Source organism: Anomalospiza imberbis, chromosome 2 (genome assembly GCF_031753505.1).
Source record: "Anomalospiza imberbis isolate Cuckoo-Finch-1a 21T00152 chromosome 2, ASM3175350v1, whole genome shotgun sequence".
NCBI lineage: Eukaryota > Metazoa > Chordata > Aves > Passeriformes > Viduidae > Anomalospiza > Anomalospiza imberbis.
The window spans coordinates 68,554,485-68,570,547 of NC_089682.1; the positions used below are offsets into that span (position 1 = coordinate 68,554,485).

The following is a 16,063-nucleotide window of genomic DNA, read 5'->3' on the forward strand; positions in this document are numbered from 1 at the left end:
CTGCAGCTGCTTGCTGGGCTGCTTGCTGGGAGTTGGCTCTACTATGGCAGGGCTCTGGCTGAAGCCGTGAGTATTTGAGACATGGTGGTCTTGCCTTGATCATCCTGGCACCCCTGATACTTAAATCATGCTCCATGGTTAAGATTTCCCCACATTCAAGATGTTATGATGTCTGCCAGTTCAGTTAGGATAGCTGTAAGGCCAAGTCTCTAACAGGAAAAGCTTTTAACCAAAATCCAATCTGTAAAATAACATGAAACAGAAATAAATAGAGACATTGAAAAAATCTCCAAGTGTTTGAGGAAGAGATGTGTTTAACAGAATAACTCCATGTAGTAACTTTTTTTTTCCTCTGAAATTTGCTTCTTACAGGATTAATTAGTTAAAATAGGGATAGCCCAGTGTTACAGAGTTCACCTCTTATGAGTCAGACTGAAGTCTAGCTACTATTTCTTGGCTACCTTTATATAGCATGCCTGTGTTTGTCATCACTCCTCTCCATTTTCTAATGTCAGAATGAGTAATTTTAGGAATGTTTGTATCAGTTCTGTATGAAACCAGACAAGCTGCAGCCTACTGAGCTTCCAAGGTTCATATTTTCTTGTCAGTTGGCAAAGTTGAAAACTTTTTATTTCTTTTTTCTCTTTTTAATTTTTCCCCTTTTACAGAATGAAAAATACATTGATTGTGTTTAGTTCTTCTTTTTTTCTTTTCACTTCTGCCTCTTTTCAAAACCTGCCAAGTCTCTAATGTGTTTCTTTTGGTCTGGGTAAGGGTTCATTGAGTCTGCAGCAAGGATGGACTGATGAATCAGGGTTTGCAGTGCAGCTGGTTCACCCTGGCAGGCAGGAGCATGGAAACAGGGTCTCTGCACTGTTTGCAGTCCCTGCCAGGATATCTACAAATCCATATTAGGATCATATCATGGCTTTTTATTCAAAGTGAAAGACTTCTTTGAAGGAGTTTCCTTTTATGTAAACAAATCCACAATGAGCTTTTTAATTCCCCCAGTCAGACACTTTGTTCTTCAGCTGTAGCACAGATCTTTGTAATTTTGGTCACTGTTCAGGCCACCTACTGCAGCACCAAATGCAGAGGTGGTGTTTACTGTGGTGCAGTTTACTTGAGAGCAGTATCTCCACTGGAACTTCTAAGGAGCTTTATTTGCAGAGCCACTGGGGGTTTGTAACTTGGGCATCCCTTTCATCTCCTTTCTTCTGATACAGATATTCCTCGGTGTTATTCTGGTGCATGCACTAGCTTTTCTGTGATAGTCAGTAATCAGAACTTAACACCTCTCTAAAGAGGCTTCACAGTTCTTATGACAGAGGTACACAGAAGAACTGGAAACATTTAGGAATTTTCTGTTTTCTTGCTAGCTTGCTGTTGTCTCACCCCATTCATTCCCTGTACCCTAACACCTAAAGAGAGTGTTTTAAAATACTGAATAGCATTTAATAACATTAAAATAACTTCAGTGAGGTTTGCCTCATTTCTTGTTCTGGACAGGATTTTAACTGGGATGTTAAATATTCTTTAAGCTAGAAGCACAGATGTTCATAATATTGTTTTCAGTTGCTTTGTGCTGGGCTCTCATGCACAGATTTCTCCACTGCTCATTGCCATGAGCAGATTTTTGTACCGGTATAGAATCATAGAGTCACATAGGTTGGAAAAGATCATTAACCCAGCACTGCCATGTCCACCACTAACCCATGTCCCTAAGCACCACATCTGCATGTCCTTTGAACATTTCCTGGGATGGTGACTCCACCGCTTCCTCAGACAGCCTGTTCCAATGCTTGACCATTGTTTTGGTGAAGAAATTTTTCTTAACACCCCATCTAAATCTCCCATGTTGCAACCTGGGGCCATTATACAGTGGGGTATAAAGTAGAACTGCTGTGGTCTAACAGTAATTAGTTCAGTTTGCATTAGTTTGCATTCATATCAAAGCAAGGCAGAGGACAACAGAGAACCGTGATCAAAATGTAAAGTTGTTAAATAAAATATATATCGAATATGTATTAATCTAGTAGTGTATTATAAATTAGTTAAATTATTGAGTTTATCTTGGTGTACAGATAGATAGTAGAGCTTAGGTTACTGGTGAATGTAATTAATTTAGTGGTTTTAGTTATTGGTAGACAGACATCTCCCCAAGGCTTTTCTTCTATGGGTTCCCCAAGTACATTCCCTTATTGACCCCTCTTTGAATGTCAGGTTATCCAGTCCTCTCACTGCTTTGGTAGTCCTTTGCTGGATCACCTGCATTTTTTCTCTCTTTTAAACTGGGGGAAATTCACTCCATGTAGCCCAGATGAGCATGTTTCTTCTGGTAAGATTCAGCAGCACGAGCAGATTTTTCCATAACTCTGTGAGGATGTCTCATAGCTAGTTATAAGTGTCAAAATAGGTTTCCTAAAGTCTAAAGAGAAATAAATCTCAGTTTTATTGGATAATTTTTCAGGGTAGTGCGGAAAAGAGTTAGTCATAAGGGTGATGTAAAGTATAACAGATTTGAACCTATTCTGGCAGGAAACAAGGGGTATTCTGCCATTAACATCGTGGAAGCGGGAAATAACATTTTTGTAGAAGATCTGCTGAACTGGGATAGTGGATAGTTGGACTAAGAAAATCAGTCCACCTCCTGTGAAACACAGAGAGAGCCCTGGGACAGCTCAGAGTGAAAAACCCTACAGAAGCCTCTGGAGCAGACCTTTCTGCTGCCAGTATACACCTTCCACCTAAGAGAGTGTTTACTTGCTTTTATGTGGAGAATTAGTCTTGCTATTTTTGTTGAAAGATATTGCAATGAGACATAGCAAACACTGGCTTCATTGTGTATTTGTCTGTATCACTCCCTTGATGCTGTTTTTCTTTGGAGACTAAGACTTGCTGAAATAATTGGGACTCTGGGTTTTTGTACCTCATTTTTTTAGGAAAACTTGGAAGATAATAAGGAGTTACATATAAGTCTATCTAGTAATCAGTAGTTGTAAAAGGAGTGCCCTTCCCCCTCAGGAAAATGGAGTGATGAGCTGGGACTTTGTATTCCCTGTTTAGGTTTTCCAAGATGTAAATAATACTAACCTTTTGCCTGTGTCTGCTGTTAAATACAGAACTGACAGGAACTGATTCTCAGCCCTGTGGTCAGTGGTTTCACACTGCCCAGAACAGATTATCTTGGGAACACTAATGACAACGGTCCAGAACAGAGGCAAGAAATGTCTTCTTAAGTGTGGTGCATGAGTATTTGGTGCATGGATCCTCTACCTGGGCCCCTTTAATTTATAATATGGATGTGTTCCTTGAATTTAAGCCCTTCCCTCAAACTCCTGTTTGTCCCTAGTAGTAGAAAAAAAAAAAAAAAAGAAAAGGGACAGAACATCATCTGTTGGGTATTGGTTTCATGATAGAGCTTGGATTGATCATTAGCAGGTTCTAGGAAAGGCATCAAAACTCAGGAGTAATATCTCTTACCAAAAAGAAACCAGTGGTGTTGGTTTATAGAAGGAAAGTGAAAAATCTTTTCTTGAGTAATGTTGCTTGTCCTGTTTATATGTGCATCATTTGGTGTACCTGCCAAAGCTGTCCAAGCAGTACATTTGAAATGTTCCTCTAGCTAGCAAGGAATGAAAGTGAGGGGGGGTCTTTAGTCCTTGACTGGAGGTTTTTAAATACCATGGTGTGGGTAAGATTGTAAGTGATAACATTCCTGTGTTGATAGTCACAACCAATAGAGTGAGTGAATATGTGTAGAATGAGAGAATGGTGGTTGCAATGTGATTTTTATGATATGTCATGGAATCTGGTGCTTTTCCTTTGCAACCTGCAAGGTCTTGTAAAGTGCTTACAGTTTCTGTTTAGAAGAAAGCATCAGTTGTATGAGAATAGTCAACTTGATCGTGGGCCTTGACATTAAAGAATCAAAAGTCTCTTAAGTGCCGTAAGAATGACGGGGCAGCTCCTGATTTTGAATGATGTGTCAGTAGTAGAGGAGTATTTCCATTCTGTTGTTGGTATCCTTGCTGAGTACTGCTTAGTGAAGTGTCTGTTCCAAATCACACCCCCAAGCAAGCATCCAGACTCCTCTGTGACCAGAAGAAAGGGTTAAGTCTGAAGGGATACTAGGCGTGCTTGGCTTCCCCAGCTGTGTTGATGATAGACTTGCTTCTTTAAGGGTACAGCTGTTGTTGTGGCTGTTTAGGAATGGCCTATTTACATCAGTTTCTGTCTTAACAACTGTACTTTGAATGCATTTTGTTACTTTTTTTTTGTTATTCAGAAGTGGTGCTTAATATATTTAATATTTTTAGTGCCCTACAGATACCAAAGCAACGTTTGGGGTCCACCTAAAAGTAGTAGGAGACTGGACAGGTATGTAGAAAAACAATTCCTTTTGAGAGACAAATGCCTTTACTTGAACTGTTCTCACTTTCTGGCTTCAGCACAATTGTTCCTTGACTGTGGTGTATTCTCACTAGAGATTGTTCGTGCTTGTTTTCCCAAAGTTATTTTTACTACATTCTTGATCCAACCCCTGCTTTATTCAGATGTACTATTTCTTCAAATAACATGTTTTTCCAACTACTAACTGATCTTCTGATTACACTGTAGTAATTTTCAGCGTTCCTCCATTTCTGCCTCTTTTTCTTGTTTTTGGGTAGCCTGCTACCCCTGTGCAGTGCAGTGCCTCTGTACATAGTAGTGTCTGCAGAAATGCTGAAATGTGTGGCTCCCAGATAAGCGGATTTTGGTGCCAGCAGTTTGGATGGCAGCCAGGTTAATTAACGCCTGTGGTACACTGAGATTACAGGTTTGCTTTCATGTTCTTCCATGCTCTTCCACTGCTCTTTGAATGTCCTCCAGATCAAGGGTGTAAGCCAGGATTCCCTGCAGAGGAGTAGGGCAATTTGGTGCTCCCTGTGACAGTTGTATACTCAAGTGATAGTCGTCCTTATTCCGTAGTGTCTGACTTTGTTCTTGCTCAGCATAGCATTTCCTTGTAAGGAAGACAGATACACAGCAGGGTCTGGTTCATTTCTTATGAAGAAATGTTCTCCATGTTAATTTGTATCAGCTTGTGTGTTTGTGGAATTGAGTCAAATGAGCTTGTCACCCTAAATGGGATTAGACCAATGCAGAAATAATAAATCTGTGCATATTTGTTGAACTTTCTAGTCTGGCTACGTACTTGACTCTGCAAGACTTCAGTAGGCAAAGGCTGGGAGGGCAATGCCATATGCACATGTGTTCCATAATCCCCCTGATTTTCTCTCCTTGCTTGAAGTGTTGGCCAGACAGGGGCAGGTTAGCCTCTGGTCTGCCTCAGAATGATGACTCTTCGTCGGTAAGCATCATTCCTACATGGGAGGTGACAGTAGACTATTTGGAAAAGTGGAATGGAGAAGTACTAGCTAAATGATTTTTCCAAAATAAATGGCATCTTTACAGTTTTCTGATTACCTCTGTGGTGTGACTTGCTCTATTTTAGCATTTATATATTATTCTCCCAAGTCGGTATCTATAGTATGCACTGAAAGGAAGGTCTGCCTAGGTTGGACTGTGTGATATTCAGGACACTGTCACATTACAGACACCGTTTCTTGTCGCAGTTTTGCTAAACAGAGATATCTCTCCCAGTGTCAAATATGCTGTTGAGATGCAGACCGTTTACCCAGCTCTTGGTGCTGCATCAGTACCATGGAGCCCTGTTCTCTCACTCATTCCCTTAAGCCCTGTGACAATGAATAGTTTCTAATCTGCTGACTGTTTGAGGAAGGATTATTATATTTGCCACATTCCTTATTATCTTTTCTTAAGCATGCTCTAAAGGCTGCTTCTGCAGACAGGATATTAGACTGGAGGAGTTTTTATGAGACATACTGTCATTTGAGCTCTTTTCATGACCTATTCTCTCAGCCTTTATCCTATTTATTAAAATTCTCTTTTGTATCGCCGTCTCCCATTCCTGACAGTTCATACCTGACACCAAAGAGACTTGACGATTTATTTCAGAGAACTCAATTACAAGTCTAAATTAAAAGGATGCAAGAGAGGTGCAGATAAGCCATAAAATGCTGAGAACTGGTTAGTTGAGGTATTTCTCCTCTGGATAACTTTAGCTTGTTTAGCTGCCTGGACCTGGGAGATGTGGTGAAGGAGCATTTCCTGCCACTAGCTGTAAGGACAGGAGAGGGAGTACAGATTGCTGGCAAACCAGTTCTGCAAGTTGTTTTGGGTCAAGTCATTTAACAATATCTCTGACTGATACTTTGAAAATTTAATAGAATAAATACCTTGTTTTGTAAGTTGGGAAAGCAACTCTATGTCAAGAGAAAAGGGGTAATATTTTTTTCAGCTCCTGATGAGAAGTTGCTGTTGATGGGAAGTCATTTATTGCCCATATCCCAGTGTATATAATTTTAGATTTCAAATAAAATAAGCTGAAAGAAGCAGCTTTTGGGAAATCCAGTCATTCTAGAAATAATGCTTTGCATAAGAGCTGATGCTTAGTAGATTTTCAGGCAGTACTGTTATTTGCTTTTTAAAAACAATTATTTAAATAATGGAAAATGTAGGGCAGAAAAAGTAGGTAAGAGAGGAATATACTACAGTAGCTCAGAAGCTACTAAAGCTCAGTAGCTCTGAGACCTTTGCAAACCAACTGGTAATCTAGACCCCCTGTTTCATGCTCCATTCAAACAAAATGGTGCTGTCTGAGCTTAGAACAGTTGAGAATCTGCCCCCCTCAGAAGGAGATTTGTATAAAAACACAAATTTCCTTTTCATTGTATAAGCACCCATATCCTTTTGCAGTACAAATCTGAGCTCTCCTATTTCTCATCAATGTTGTGGTGGTATTAATACCTTTATAGGGCTTAACTTTCATGTTCATCACAGAAAACAGATACACAGCCACTGGTATTGCTGTAATGTGGCCTCAGATGCCTTTGGAGCACATATTTTCACCTGAAGTGATTCCCATGGCTCCATTTGTAGACCTCTGACATGTTTATATGTCTAGTTTAGGATAAGACAAGCTGGGCCCCAAGCATGACTTTTCCTCTTTGTTCATTGTAAAGAGTATATCTATATGTATATATCTATATATCTATACCTATCTCTCTGCCTCAGAGGTAGGTAGTTTAATTCATTGGCAACTGATTGTGATTTTTCCCATGTAAACATTTCTATTTTGATTTTTCATTCCATCTTTTGCCATGTGTTATGGGTATTGTGAACAGGGGAACAGCTATCATAGATCTTCCTAAAAATGGGTTTGTGATTATTGCTGTCTTTGTGCTGATGTGTGACTGCTTAAGTCAGCACCTATTGTATTAACAGAACATTCCGTGGCACTGAAAAACCTGTGGCTGTGGAACACAGCTTAGCTGGACAGTCAGGACTTGGGTACCCAAGTTAGGAGGTGTTTACAGTGGATGATCTGTGGTGATTGCACATGTGCAAGTTGGTTTAGCCCTGTGGTGCAGAGCTGAGTCAGCCTGTCATCCTCTGTGGCTTCCTCAAGCTAAGCTGGGGGTGTGTAAACCCTGCAGTAACATCGAGGGTCCTGCTGTGGCTTGTGCACGGGTCAGAGCTGTGAGATGCATGGATGAGCTAAAAAGCTGATCTTGTTACTGGCCATCCCCTTTAAATACTTGTTTTGTTTTGCTTCTCTTGGTACCTGTGGTCACCTAATTTTCCTTTAGCTTAGAAGTAATTGTTGGCTTAGTATTTACAACACAATTTTTTTCAAGGTGTTTTTTGTCCCACCTACTGTCTAGTTCATCCTCAGCATTGTCATCTATCAGCCTTATGTCTCTTTTGTCTTTGCTGCTGCCTCAAGTACTGCTGCTTGTTTAGTTTTAAAGCTGACATTTCATCTGGCACCTCTGGAGGGAAAAAGAGAGGCCATGGGCCATGCCTCACATCCAACAACTTGACAGCAGTGAAAAAAGACATGGCAGTATATCAAGACAATGTGTCTCATTCACTAGACAAACTTGAGGGTGTGAGACAGAAAGTGATATTGATGATGCAGGAATAACAGGCTTCAGAAGCCATGCAGCGTGCTTTTGTGGAAAACAAATACACAGCACTCAGAGGTGTCGAGGTGAACTGCATGCCTTAAGGCAGTGAAACATTGCTGTTATGTTGCAGTGTGTTGCTGGAACAAATTGATGTGGCACCATGTTTGGAACACTGATGCTATTCTACAGTAATTTGTATAATTTTTATCTAGTAGTGACACCATCCTGCTGTGTAGTTGTGTATGTTCCTAGAGATATTTTCAAGGCTTGTTCTGAGCACTGTGATATTTATTGTGGGTATGCCATAAGAGCACTTGAGTACCACCCATTAAATCTGAGAGTTCTGTCCCATAGGTTACTATATGTCATGGCAGCAGGAGTTGGTGATGTGTGCAGGAACTGTCCAGATAGAGCCAGAACAGGCAGATTATGGAGTACTGATGTGCTTCACTCTGATAAACTCCAGATCTCATCAGAAAATATATATCTTTGATTCTTTTTTTTTTTTGCTACAGATGAGGTTATGCCTGGTGACTGGGTCATTCAGGTACAGGCAACCTTATTTGGAATCCTGACATGGCACGATGGGAATTTCTGTCACATATTGTCTCAGTCCTTTTTTTGGAAGGTCCAGCTTTGGAACAGGAAGTTTCAGGAGGGGAAAAATAAACAAACCATTTTTCAGTTAAAAACAACAATTTTCCAGAGCATGGCAAATGTATGAAAACATGGATTTTTTTTAATTCCCTGTGGAGTAAGACCTGAGACAGCAAACAGTACACACCCCAAATTACTTGTTTTTAAACAGAAAAACAAAACAAAACAAAAAAAAAAGTAGGGCAGTTGTTTGGGATTTTAGAGCCTGACTAAGGATTTTTCTCATGTTGACCAGAAGAAGAAAATGACATATCTTTTAAGTGCCTCTGAAGGAAGAATGATCTGAACATTCTGATCTGGGAGAGTTTGTCCGGAGTATCTGCATGACCCTGTTAAGCTCTTGCAGTTCCTGATTTAGGGGATGCCTGAAGCATCCCAAGGCTGTGCATTCCTGTGCTTACCTTCAACTTCTCAGCAAGTGTAGGATCTAGCAAAGAGGCAATATTTTATGTTCAGTATCCCTGAGAACAGTTTTCGATGTATTGAAGTAGTGGATCACTCAGTCAGTATCTACTGTATTGTTAGTGGAACTTGATTCTGACTGGAGTCATGTGTGGAACAGAAGATGACAGGAAGGAATAATAAGACAAAGTCTGTCCAGAGGAAGTGACAAGGTTTTCCCAGGTTCACTGTAACTGCTACTAGCTTCTTTAAAAAATATCTACTCACTGGTGATGAACATTTGGTCAACTCTTTTGCTATTACCTCAAGCTCTGTTTGATTTGGGCCTTTTCCACTCCATAGTAACATTTTTTTGTGTTTAGTTATTCCATCAGATTCCTGGCAGGGTGTAAAGGTGTTAATGACGTGCTGCTGTCAGTTGTTCCAGCAAAATCTGTGTGTGGTTTTGGAAGAACAAGACAGAGATGAGATAGGTGTTATTTTCCACTGATAGATTTCATGACTAATAATTTTTGTATTGTCAGGGAATCTTACTTACACTTCTGAGGAAGGCATCAGAATTGAGCGATAAAAAGGTTTAATTGTGTTTTCTTTTAATATAATTTGACATTAGTAATGAAATTATATGGTTACATTATTGGGAAATTAATATGCCTTAACAATATAATTAGCCAGATTGTATTGTAAAGAATACTAATTTTATTGTTCATTGCCATTAACGTTCATTATTTATTTTATTTATTCCTGAAAAAGCTCAATAAAAGACAGGATTAAGAGACTAAAGAAAAAGGAGAACAAATTTAGTTTACTGATTAAAGAACTAATGCTGAAGGTGAACACATCTGAATTTTTGGCTCCCGACCTGGATGGTTTTACAGTAGTTGAACTCCAGCTGATTTAGTACCAAAAACAGTGTAACTTGAGTCAAATCCAATTTGAACAGTTAAAGAATTTTATGTCTAGAGGGGTAAAAAGATATTTGTGTGAATAAGCTACATTGAAGGAAATTTTCTCCTACACAGAAGTCCTTTCTTGATGCATCCTCATATTTGTAAACTTCTACCTTTTTGCATATCCCAGGCACTTTTTAATCATGTAATGATTATAGAAAATGACATTACTCAGTGGTGTAAATTTATTTTTAGCCTTTGGTACATTATGCACTGGGTGTGTGGATGTTGCTGTAGTTAAAAGCTGATCCAAGAACACAATATTGCAGGATTTCTTGTCATGCCTCAGACACTTTCAGCACTGTTAGGAGCTACAGGAGTGAAGCCTGTGGAGCACATTAACACATAGCAGCTGATAGAATCAGAACGAATGTAGTAAAATAAAGCAAAAAATTGTCCACTTTGAAAATAGAATTACAAGAGTGAAGAGCTCTAGGACATGTACTTTAGTGCACTGCCAGGCAGATTTCTGGTTTTGTAATCACTGTGTGCTGTTTGCCTACTTAAGGAGGCAAAGTTGCTGTTCTGGAGTTGCCTGTGTTTCGCCATTTTTCTGTTAATATCTGCTTAGGGAAGACTCATTCTTATACAGTTTCTGTGAAGAGGTACACAGCTGCTTCAAGCACTGAATATACAAAGTTTGGATGGATTTTCATGTTCCTTTGTGTTAGCATGGTTTCTTGAGAAATACAAGAGTTCACATCAAAATACCAGCTCTTCATGCATATCTGCACTTCCCTGGGGCAATAGATTCTCTTAGATGCCATCCAAATTCTGCTGAAGAATCCCTGCCAAATGTCTAGCTTTGATCCCAGTTTATTGTTAGTCCTCCTTTGTGGACAGAAGAAAAAAAACAGACACATTTGAGATTTGGAATTTTGAGTTACCACATTTTAACTAAAAATTGTTGGTTAAAATATCTTAAAAGTAGATTTGAAATGGTTCTTTTTGGGATATTTTGGGATCTTTTTGGGTTCTTTTCTAACAGATTGTAAAAAATGCCATAGTTAATGAGGAAGAATCTATTTCAGCTTTAGAACATTATAAAAAATTGGAAAAACCTCTTTAGGAACTGTAGATATTTATAAATTTTATGGTCAGAAGGAACAGTTATCTTTACATGCTCCTAACTCCTGCATGATGCTTGATAGTTTCTCAGAATAATTTCTATACAGAAGTTATACTACAAACTTGAGGTTGTAATCTTCTGCAGAGTTTTCCGCTTCAGCTTTTTATGAGCTCTTTTTGTACTCTTTGTGAAAATGAAGCTCAACCTTGTGATGATTACTAGGTTTTTTCCCTTGTTTTTAGTTTTTTTCTTTCTCTTTTTTGCTTTTTTCCTCATTTCAGCGCAAGGACCACTACTAGGAAATGTGTGTACATTTTAATTGTTGCCCGTTTGTGTACAAATACGTACAGAAAATGAACATGGCACCTTTGAACCTTCTATTTGATTACCTGTTGTATTAAACCCGAGTTTTGATACCTTGTATTTGTCTGGTTCTTTGCTTCCTGCACCCTCTTCACTTCTAGCATTCCCTTGAGATACAGAAGCGGGGTTACTTTGCAATTGCAGTCTTGTTGGTTTGGGCTCTGTTGTGATTTAAAGTGTAGCTCTCTTTTGCATGAAGACCACCAGTAATGGTGGTGGTTGACCTGTCACTGTATTGCACTTTATTACTTGGTCTCTTCTACCTGTCTGCTTATTTCTACTGGTGCTTGGAGAGGAGAGAGAAGCCATCGCTCGCTCAGAACTTGTGCTGCATTCAGCACTTCAATTCTGTGGGAGTTGATTAAAACTCCCACACCATTGCATGTTGTGATCAAATAACATGGTCAAATGAGTTTTCCTATTTTCACAACAAACATTATATAACTGCTTGTTGGCATAATATTAGCTTTGAAGTTCGAGTTAGGATATCCCATCTCCTTTATTGCAGTATTTTTTATAATTTTTTCTCTTAGTATATTTACTCCATCTTTTGCCAGCCGCATGTGCTTACCCTGAATTTCAGTCATCTTTGAAATAGCAGTTACCTGTTCTAAAATGGCTTTCCATTCCAAAATGCATTAAAATCAATGCTGGTCTTGTATATAGGAGGCAAATCCTACACCCCAAATTTTATCATCAGTTCCCTACAGTCCCTTGCAACTCAGCATTGCATTCATGTGCCACCTCATCCTGTTGCTCAATCCTATCTTTATGTATATGCATAATTTCTCAGATGCATCAAATACGAGCTGGAAAATTTGAGTTTTACCATAAGGAAATAGTTTGTGATCCAAGAATTTTTAAGGGGCATTTTGCAACCACAGCTCTCTTTGGTCCTAGTCCTCCCCTGGAGAAGGATCCCTTTAAATCATAAATATTAACAAAAAAAAAGTCTGCCACCAACTACTTGTACAGTTATCAAGTGCAAAAATAGGATTCAGGTGTATGTGATAGCGTTGAAAAAGCTGACTTCCTCCTTTAAAGAAACAAGTCAAACCAAATCTCAGAACTTGCATTGAAAGCATCATGTCATGAGAACTGGCCAACCGCAAGTTTCCACAGCTTCTCCAAACAGAACTTTGGTATCTGCTGTGAACAGAAGAGCTTGGTTTAAAACATTTATGGCTACTCATTTCATATTAACCACACACAAAAATACATGCTAATTCCAGCTCTATAATCAACTTTGAACCTTGTGGTCTTATGCCTCAAAGTTTGGATACCCCGGTGCAAAACACAGAGGTGAAGGCACGTTCCTAGTGGGAATGGAGCCAGACTGCCAGTGCAGTCCATGTTTTAATATAAAGGCATCCTTTTGTGAGTGTCAGTCCATTAAATTAATTTGTAATTAAAACACATTTTTTCCCTTTCATCAGGTCCTTAAATTGCAAAAGGCACTGGGGAAGAAATGCTTTAAATATAATATACTGTGAAGTTTAAGATACAGCAAAGTAAATTAATTACTAGTGCATCCCAGTTTTGAGGGAGACTTGAAATGGTGGCTGCTACATGATGAATGTGGCATTTCTTTGAGACAAAGGACTCAATTATCTCAGTAGTAACTAAAGTGCTGTGAGGAGAAACTGTAGAGGGGAATTCATAGCCTGGAAATCACTTTCCAAAATGCAAAGGAGATTGCACTGTGGTACGTGGAGTAGACTGTGCTGTGACAGCAATAAATAGCCCTTTGGTATGTAGTGCAGCAGCTGATGGGCAGGGTGCAGCATGTATTTCGTTTCACTGATATCATAACCCACATTTCTGCAGCTCTGGCATGTTCCTGTTCTTCCTCTTTCTCTTTCTTTAAAGCTTTTTTCCCTCAAAGTGGGGACAAAGTGTCAGAGTTTGTTTCAAAAAGGATACCACGACTCTTATTAATATAGTTTGTAACATTTGTAGCAGATAAAACCAAAGTACATTATAATGATGTCATATTTCATGAGAGGGAGATTTTCTAAGAAGAAGCAATATCTTTCATTAGATCAACTGAAACAGGCACGCAGTGCCTTCAGCAGATTTGACAAAGAAGCAGGGAAGCCAAAGCAAAGAAAAGAAATAACTTTCCTGGCTACTTTTTAGAGCAAGTTTTCCCTTGAGAAATATGAACAATAAAATTGCCCAGTAAATGAATAAAATATAAAATATAACACCTCTTTGAAAAAAAAAAAAAAAGTTCATTCAACATTTTAATAGAAAAATACTAATAGATTCTCAAAGAATTTGTATGGTCAAGAATACTGTCCAAAAGCCAAAAATAAGACTTGTAAATGCTCTCCCAACCCCTTTTTAGGATTTGTATGGCTCCAGATTTCTGTATCTTCTCTTGGCTGGGTTCCCAGCTTAGGGTATATTTGCTGTAATGTGCCATGGTCTCACTCTGTCCTGTAGAGACACAAACTCACATCTTGGCAGAGTGCAGTTTCTGGTAGGGAAACTGGGAAAAGAGATGGACATGTTAGAAAACTTAACTATGACTTGCCTGAAGTACTGCATTTTATTTATATATATGTGTGCCCACACATATCCCTAAACTTTCAGCATTTGGGTGTGGTTTTTAAATTTTAAATTTTATTTTTTTCTCTTATAATCTCATTATCCTTGATAAACCAAGGTTTGATTGGAAATGTTTGACCATCTACAGAGAGTAAAATTTGGACAATGGTTTACAGAAAGCATCACTGTGTTCTTAGTAATTTGAAGGGAGCCTATTCTGCATATAGAAGCTGATAATGAGTGGATGACTGCTTAGCTTTGTGACTTACCTGGAATCAGAAAATTTTTAAGAAAAAATGTTAATAAAACTTAAAATTCTGAAGTGAACACCATGATCATGAATAAGAGAGAATGCTTCTCTGCTGGGGAGAGAGACTGGAATATCTGTGGATCCAGATAAACATATTAGTGCTTTTATATGTATTGGAGAAAAAGGCACTCAGTGGAGATGACAACACCATCTTTCAGTGTTGAAGGGGGATTTGGGGGAGAGGAGGAGTTTCATAGCTAATTGGCTATTTTGGGTATTGCTCAAGCGTCTGCTGTGAGGATTTTACTGTACTGTCAGTGATAACAAGTACACCTACAGCCTCCAAAAAGCCTCCTCATGTTACATGAAATTAAAATAAATCAGTGGGCAGTTTGTGCTCCTCACTGCAACAAGCAGCTTTAAGGACTATCTCATGTCGTAAATATAACATATTCCCTTATTCATTAAACACACTGTAAGTGCCATTTCCTCAAGGAAAATGCCACAGACACCCACGCACATTTCAGTCGAAGTTGTGGTGCTTTGCTGTACTTTGCCAAGTGACTGGTGCCAGCCTGACAGCACAGGGCTTTCCCTCAAGGATTTCACTTACACTGTGTCAGCTGAGTGTCTCCTCAGCTTAGCTGTGACTGGTTTGAAAAAAGCAAAATTTTAAATTAAAGACATTTTTATAATTTCTGTTATTTGATGTTTTCTTTTTTTTTAAATGGGTTTAAGGGGATTATGCTAATTGTGCCCTGTTGTTAACAAGCATGGCAAATGAAACTTTCTCAGTGCGATTTCCAAAAAAAGCAGCAATTCCTTAATCCAAAATTTTGTTAAGAAAGAATATTTCTTTAAAAGTGTCCCATACTTCCCAGCACATATGCACCAGAATGTGCTATGTCTACTTGAAGAGGATTTTATTATTTCTGTGCCATTATGTATTGCTGAGACTATGATTGTGCATTGATGTGTTATTATATGCCAGGTTGTGGCTGGTAACTGATATCTAATGATAGTTTATACTTACAGGAATTGGCAAAATAACTTTTTTAAATAAAGATGTGCCAAGTCATTTCCTTACAGTGATGTGATGAACTGTTTGATCCAAATCATGTTAAACCACTTTTTCTGTGTTCTAGAGAATAGTTATCAGTTTTAGTATTGCATAGTAAAATTTTTCAGCTTTCCTCTCCTGTTCAAGGCTGAGAATACTTCTCCTGTTGACTTGAGTAATAACAGACTTTCTGTCATGTAAAAACATGTCTATTTAATATTTCATTATGTTCATAACATTATTATTTGAAAGATGGAGGTGACCACCTCATAGAAAATCCCACAGCATATATTAACAAAAGTCGACATAAGAGCTAGTGCTAAGTCAACAAATATTTATAAGAAATTATGAATTAAGAATAAATAAAAACTACCCAAACTAGGTTGTATGTAGTAGTTTATATTCAGGCAGTTATCTGGCTTAAGTTCTCAAGAATGACTTGTCTAATTCAAATGTAAGAATAAATAACAGAATTCCTCACATCAGGTTGAAATGAAACCCTGCTTTGGATACATTTTCTGACACACTTGTGTGCATTATGTTTTATCACCTCTCAAAAAAAAAAGGAGGAAAACAGTATCTAATGGCTCATTTCATTTGTCAGTGATTTCAAATGTTTTTGATATTGCCCTTTGAAAGATGTTATAAGAAATGGAGCCTCAGATGTAAATAGATCTTCGGAAAAAGTGTACATTTCTTCCCAATGGATCATCCCCAGCTGAC

At 38.5% G+C, this 16,063-nt stretch overlaps 1 protein-coding gene across 3 annotated transcripts in view; it reads left to right on the forward strand.

Annotated features, from left to right (window-relative positions):
- Positions 1 to 16,063, forward strand: part of NOX4 (NADPH oxidase 4) — a 102,286-nt gene that overhangs the window by 35,878 nt on the left and 50,345 nt on the right. For all 3 annotated transcript variants that reach the window (XM_068181551.1, XM_068181552.1, XM_068181553.1), the window contains one exon: positions 4,320 to 4,380. In XM_068181551.1, coding sequence (XP_068037652.1) covers positions 4,320 to 4,380 — 61 coding nt within the window. The remainder of the gene's footprint in view (positions 1 to 4,319; positions 4,381 to 16,063) is intronic.